The sequence below is a fragment of the Charadrius vociferus genome, unplaced genomic scaffold (genome assembly GCF_000708025.1).
Source record: "Charadrius vociferus isolate BGI_N301 unplaced genomic scaffold, ASM70802v2 scaffold626, whole genome shotgun sequence".
NCBI classification, from domain to species: Eukaryota; Metazoa; Chordata; class Aves; order Charadriiformes; family Charadriidae; genus Charadrius; species Charadrius vociferus.
Window position 1 is genome coordinate 584 of NW_009648970.1, and position 7,378 is coordinate 7,961.

Consider the following 7,378-nt stretch of genomic DNA (forward strand, 5'->3'; position numbering starts at 1 on the left):
CTAGACAAATGCTGCTGTCAATTACAGTTGTCATACTGTTGAGATATATGGTTACAGCTTGTAGTGGGGGGGGTAAGTTATAAAAAAATTTTTTTTTTTTATACACGAGTTAATTAGCATTTGGTATGCTTGAACTCTCATGAGCATCAGCAGAAAAATATCCCTTATTGTGGTTGCCCTTAAAGAGGAAGGCAATAATTCAGTGTTTTCACTAAAATGTTTTCAAGTACCATAGGCAGTACTTCCACTAAATCTAAATTTTTGGAGGACAAGCACAATATTCTTGTCCTCAATTTGTAGTAGATCACTTGATTACTATATTCCGGTTTTATTGCCATTGGGAACTAAGGATTTGGTTACTATATCATTTTTTCTACTAGCCTTGTTTTGCAGAGGTTAACCACCGGTGAAGGTGAAATTTTTTTATTTTTAACTTTTGCAGTTGATGGCAGAAATAAGGGTTAGCATTACCTTTGGGAGCCGCAGAAGTTTGCCTATATCTTTAAGACAAAAGATTTAACTGGCTTTTTGGAAATGCGTAGGCTGTGTAAATGTATTCAGCAGTCTAAAATTATTTTATTTTTCTTGGAAGAGTAAGATCTGGTCTAAGCTTATTTCAGAAATGCTTTTTGATCATCTGTTTTGAGGGCTTGTATGCATGTTGTTGCCAGTTAATATTTGCTATTGGGCTTCATATGCAATTTAAGCAGAGTTAAAGGTCTTGTTATGGAAACTTCTCCTAAAGTTATAAAATACAGTTTTAAACAGAACAAAAATCACTAAAGTATGGGCTACAATCATTTTAACAAATGTGTTGTGACAGTATGAACTGCTACGGCATTAGCATCAGAATGATGCAAGATCAACATTACTGAAAAAGCGGGGTTCTTTTGGAGTCTGCAAAGATAAGCTATGCTAATTATCAGAATTGTTTAGTAGACCCAAACTTGATCTTGCTTATTCTACCCATGTAGCTGTGTGGGTTTGTTTTTTTTTTCCTACCTTGTAAGTGCTCAGAGGTTGGTAATAAAGTTTTTGTTGGCTGTTGAATTCAATTTGGTTGTAACACACATCTCATTGTCTGACAAGTATATTACTTTTCAGTATTACTATGTCTATTGGGTTTGCAGGGCAAGGTTTTGGTAGTGGGGGGGCTACAGGGGTGGATTCTGTGAGAAGCTGATAGAAGCTCCCCCTATGTCCAATAGAGCCAATGCCAGACAGCTCCAAGATGCAGCTGCTGCTAGCCAAGGCTGAGCCAATCAGTGACAGTGGTAGTGCCTCTATGATAACATATTTAAGAAGGGGAAAAACGTTGTTCAACAGCAATTGAGAGAGAGGACTGAGAATATGTGAGAAAGCAACTCTGCAGGCACCAAGGTCGGTGAAGGAGTGGGAAGAGGCACTCCAGGTGCTGGAGCAGAGAGTTCCCTGCAGCCTGTGGTGAAGCCCATGGTGAGGCAGGCTGGCCCCCTGCAGCCCATGGATGTTAACAGTGGAGCAGATATCCCGCTGCAGCCTGTGGAGGACTCTGTGCCAGAGCAGGTGGATGTGCCTGAAGGAGGCTGTGACCCCATGGAGAGCCTGTGCTGGAGCAGGCTCCTGGCAGGAACTGTGGACCTGTGGAGAGAGGAGCCCATGCTGGAGCAGTTCGTGAAGAACTGCAGCCTGTGGGAAGGACTCATGTTGGAGAAGTTTGTGGAGGACTGTCTCCTGTGGTAGGGACCCCATGCTGGAACAGGGGAAGAGAGTGAGGAGGAAGGAGCGAGGACTGGCAGAGACAATGTGTGATGAACTGACTACAACCCCTATTTCCTGCCCTGCTTGGGGGAGGTAGAGAAATCGGGAATGAAGTTGAGCCCAGGAAGAAGGGAGGGATGGGGGAAAGGTGTTTTAAGACTTAGTTTTGTTTCTCATCATCCTACTCTGATTTGATTGGCAATAAATTAAATTGATTTCCCCAAGTTGAGTCTGTTTTGTCTGTGATGGTAATTGGTGAGTGATCTTTCCCTGTCCTTATCTTGACCCATGAGCCTTTTCTTTGTATCTTTCTCTCCCTGTCCAGTTGATGAGGGGGAGTAATAGAGTGGTTTGGACACCTGGCATCCAGCCAAGGTGAACCCACTACACTATGATGATGCTTTTTACTCATCTTAGAGGTTCATAACTATGTTCCTTATCAACACAATTGAAGTATTGAATTACATGTTAACATCCATATAGCCATCTTTAAAAATGCTGATATCCCTCTTTGTGGGCAAGGTAAGCAGACCTACTTTAATTCTGTAATCCTGTAATTGGTTTTGGTGAAATGCCAGTTCCTAATGCAGTTATTTGGTTTTATTTACAGCATTGAAATGGCTCAGGAGACAAACCAGACCCCAGGGCCCATGCTGTGTAGTACAGGATGTGGATTTTATGGAAATCCTAGGACAAATGGGATGTGTTCTGTTTGCTACAAAGAGCATCTTCAGCGACAGCAGAATAGTGGTAGAATCAGCCCAATGGGTAATGGTTTGAGGGTTTTCTTGTGTGTGTTTTGAAAATCTAATGTATAGATGATGAGAGGAATCGCAGAATGTATTTCAGGAGATCTTCCAATAGCTGCATGCTAAAACTATGAATATCAAAGGGAATAATACTTAAAATCACAGTAAAAATAAAAATGCCTTTTTATGTAATACGTTCTTGTTCTTATACAATTCCTGTATTTTGGTCATTAACAATATAGTCTGTCTTTAATTAAGAAGATGTAGTAGAATGAGGAATGATTGGACAGGGTTGATAACTGTATGCAAAACTACTTGACTGACTTGTATTCTATACTTATATTTAACTTCTCAAATTTCTGTTATATAGGGACAGCTAGTGGTTCAAACAGTCCTACCTCAGACTCTGCATCTGTACAGAGAGCAGACACTAGCTTAAACAACTGTGAAGGCACTGCTAGTAGCACATCTGAAAAATCAAGGTAAGATTATTGAATCATTTAGGTTGGAAAAGACCCTTAAGATCATTGAGTCCAATTGTAAACCTAACACTAAGTCTACCACCAAATCATGTCCCTAAGCCCCATGTCTACACAGTCTTCTAAATGACTCCAGGGATGGTAACTCAACTGCTTCACTGGGCAGCCTGTTCCAAATACTTGACAATCCTTTCAGTGAAGAAGTTTTTCCTAATATCCAATCTAAACCTCCCCTGGCACAACTTGAGGCTGTTTCCTCTTGTCTTATCACTTCTTACTTGGGAGAAGAGACTGGCACCCACCTTGCTACAACCTCCTTTCAGGTAGTTGCAGAAAGCAACCCTCCTTTTCTGCAGGCTAAACAACCCCAGTTCCCTCAGCTGCTCCTCATAAGACTTGTTCTATAGACCCTTCACCAGATGAAGGTATTATTTAGAGGTTTGAAAGAACTGTGAGTGTACAGCAAGTAACATTGCAGTAACCTTGCCCTATTACAGTGAGCTTCTGCAGACGAAAAAGGGACAGTGCACCTGACAGTGCTTTATGAATCTTTATAAATGAGAACTAATTAGTGTTTGGTATTGGACTACTGCATTTACAAGGACATTTCTGGTTTATCTGGGGAAATATTTGCTACAGATTGCCTAGTTTCTTCTAGGAAAGAGATAGAAGTACAGGTCACAAATGTGTATCAATAACAACTGATCAGGTAGTCTATTGATGGATTTTGACAGTTTAAGCTCTTATTATGAACCCAAAACTAATGTAACTACCCATTTCACTGTACATGAACAGAAATGTGCCTGTTGCCGCTTTGCCTGTAATGCAGCAAATGACAGAAATGAGCATTTCGAGAGAGGAAAAAGTATCACTGCAAACAGAGATTGAGCCAGGTAAGTTTGCAGAGTAGCACTGGGTACAACTGACTTAACAGAAGCTGACAATTTATTTACTTTCTCTGAAGTAGGCATGTTTGTGGTGATGGTCTGGTTAGGAACTGTTAATTATGGATGCTTCTTGAGTATTAGTACCTTCACAATCAAGAAAAATTACTAGAGTCAGAAAATAGTTTTCAGGCACCTGTCAATCTAATAAAATTGAACACTTGAGGAGCATTTTGGCTATCAAACCTTCATTTTTTTTAAAAGACAAATTGTATTTGGGCGCAAGATACTCAATTTCTGAAGTCAGTGTTGATTTCTGTATAAAATCTAGCAGTACAGTTCCTGCGGACTCGTGGCAATCTAAATAGTTTGGATTTGGAGAACAGAATTCTTAATAAATTCTATTCTATAGAATGATGAGAGTGGGGGAGAGCGGAATACTTGATTTAAGGTACTAACAAAGATTGTTAAAGGCTTTTGGACTAATTGAGTAATCAGTAGATATAACTAAAACATTGTTCCGTGGATATAGAATACTTATGGCATTAATTGCTTAGTGAGAATGTTCAATTTAAAAGTTTTACTCCTGTTCAGGAAGGTTGTAACTGTATATTTAAACTTCGAAGTGTAAAGTATTTCTTGGTGGGGAGGGATTGCTTCCCTACCTACTAGTGAGTGATTGAATTCATGTTTTATTATATAGCAGTTTATTCAAATAGGTATCTTAATGTACTTGTTTGATATCTATAGGTATTGGTACTTGTTGATTTTAAGTTCTGAAACAATCTTAAAACACTAAAAGCTGATGTTCGCTACAACTGAAGATAAAATGATTTTTTTTGTTGTTTTGGAAAATTTGAGTTGAAAATTCCGGTAGGTACCACTCAGTGCCACATCTTTGTCAATAAGACTGCTGTTACAGCTGATAGTTAATTGCTCAGTGTTTGTACACAGGTTTTTACTGTTTTAAGTCATGTGAAGTTAAAATTGTGACATGAACTAAATTACAATTGCTTTTACTATATTCCTTTTTGGTTACGTACAGACTGAGGAGATTTTTACATGTTTCATCTTGTAACTTATGTTGTCTGAAGAGGTTTATTGTATGTAACTTAAATATTGTAACAAAGCATACATTTCTATAAACTCATATTGTCTTGTTATGAATTGCTACCTGAAAAAGTGACAGAGAGGAAAGAAACCCATAAACTGGTAGTAATGGTCAAGGAATAGCTGAGTTTTTGTCTTACTAAAACTGCCAATAGGGATTTGTCATTTTGCCAACTGTAAAAGGCAATCTTCTGTTTCTCTTGACTCAATATCAATTTTCTCATAACAAGGCAACTAAATGGTAGTGTCACACAGCGCTCTTTATTGATTAGAATAGGGGGGAAGAGAGGGGAAAAAAATCCCTAAAAGCAACTCAATATGAAAAGTAATCTTGCAGTTTGAAAAACAGTTGAAACTGGTCAAAGCTCTGTTAAAGCTTGTGTAGAGATTATTGGGAAAACTATCATGGAATTTAAATGTTTGCAAAAAAAACTTGTATAAAAAAATTGTCTTCCTTAGTGTATATATCCATAAATTCTTGAAACAGTATTCAGCTGCTCTAAATGTAGAAGTTCATCAAGTTGGGGGCAGATTTTAGACAGCACAGAATAGTCCTTATATACTGTTCTTAGATTACAAACTTCTTCAGGTTACTTTTTTCCAGCAGCATTCAATATGCATTGGTATCTCTTGAGGAGCTGAAACAATAGTAGAGTAGATAATTCATGTCACCTCATAACAAAGCTAATAGTTTCTGAGATGTAATTCTCTAAGATAATGCCTGTCATGATGTTGCTAATGAAAAGACTTTAGTTTTATCTGTAGTCTCACCCTGGCAATTGAATTTCATAACTGTCTATCAGATGGTAAGTCAGGAACAAACAATGTAGCCTTCAAGCAAAGTAGGCATCTCTTTGTTTGGGGTTTTTTTTGTTTTTTCTTTGTCTTCAGCACTATGAAGGCTTATTATCTTCTGCAAGCCAGAAAGTTTTAAATAGTTAGGTCTGGACAATTGTCTTTAAGTCTGGAATAAAAGTGTACTTTCTTGCTGTTGTTTAACCTTCTGATTCTAGAAGGTTCTGAAGTTGACAAAAATGAGGCTTAACAGGCTTGTCTCTTTTGTTTTTCCCAGGTTGAGGTTGTAACCTGGATTCTCATTCAGAACAAATCAGGTCTGAAGGCAGTTGATCATACCTTAGCATTTGAAGGAAGACAGGCATCACAGATGTAACTGGCCTAGTTGGCTGTAATTTAGATGTGTAACATGCTACATTTTGTTGTAACTTGTAATCTTGTAGTTCAACTTTATTGCTTGTTGTCATTCTGCAATTGAATTGTGGCATGTGTTCAGTTACTTATCTGATGAACTGTTCACAAGTCCTTGATATCAAAACTCCAGTTCATAACTGGGCACTAGTTATATCATGCATTTTATATGCTTTTGATATGCTTCCACACTTTTAAAGGATTGAATTCCAGTACAGTCTTGACCAAAGTCAGAATATACCTGAAGCATTCTAGAGATATTGTTCATCTTTGTGTTTTTTTTATGCTAATTTACAGGAATTAAATGCAGAAAAAAAATATCAAACCCTTATTTAACTCCTTTACTTGTTTTGATTATTACATCAGAGCAATACCATTACCCAGTTGGTGAGGCATAGTAGAGGTCTTTAAGAAACCTGTTTGTTTTTGCAGGTTTTTAAGTGTCAATAAAATGTCCATACAAGAGCTGACTTACATATCAAGCACTAAAACCAAACTGTTCTGAAAAAAGTATGTTTAAATAATCATATTGTATCATGTCATATCATATTGAGCGTTTTTTGGTTTTGTGGCTCACTTCCTTTCTGACTTTGCGGGTAACAGAGCAAGTCTGGAGGAAGCGAGACTTTCCCTTGACTGATGAGGAGCATGTTAGAGAGTTAGATAAACTGGATATCCACAAATCCATGGGGCCTGATGGGATGCACCCGTGAGTGCTGAGGGAGCTGGCAAAAGTCATTGCTGGGCCGCTCTCCATCATCTTTGAAAGGTCCTGGAGGACAGGTGAGGTGCCTGAGGACTGGAGGATAGCCAGTGTCACTCCAGCCTTCAAAAATGGCAAGAAGGATGACCTGGGAAACTACAGGCTGGTCAGCCTCACCTCTGTCCCTGGAAAGATGATGGAACAGCTTGTTCTGGGTGTCATCTCCAAGCACCTGGAGGAAAAGAAGTTTATCAGAAGTAGTCAACATGGATTCACCGAGGGAAAGTCATGTCTGACTAATCTGATAGCCTTCTATGATGAAGTGACTGGATGGGTGGATGAGGGGAGGGCAGTGGATGTTGTCTACCTTGACTTTGGCAAGGCTTTCGACACTGTCTCCCACATCATCCTCACAGGCAAGCTTAGGAAGTGTGGGTTAGATGAATGGACAGTGAGGTGGATTGAGAACTGGCTTACAGATAGAGCTCAGAGGGTTGTGGTTAGTGG

At 38.8% G+C, this 7,378-nt stretch overlaps 1 protein-coding gene across 1 annotated transcript in view; it reads left to right on the forward strand.

Annotated features, from left to right (window-relative positions):
* Window positions 1-2,357: 2,357 nt before the first annotated feature.
* Window positions 2,358-7,378, forward strand: part of LOC104288852 (AN1-type zinc finger protein 5-like) — an 18,668-nt gene continuing 13,647 nt past the window's right edge. The window contains exons 1-3 of the mRNA XM_009887723.1: window positions 2,358-2,508; window positions 2,860-2,971; window positions 3,764-3,861. Of these exons, the coding sequence (XP_009886025.1) occupies window positions 2,358-2,508; window positions 2,860-2,971; window positions 3,764-3,861 (361 nt within the window). The remainder of the gene's footprint in view (window positions 2,509-2,859; window positions 2,972-3,763; window positions 3,862-7,378) is intronic.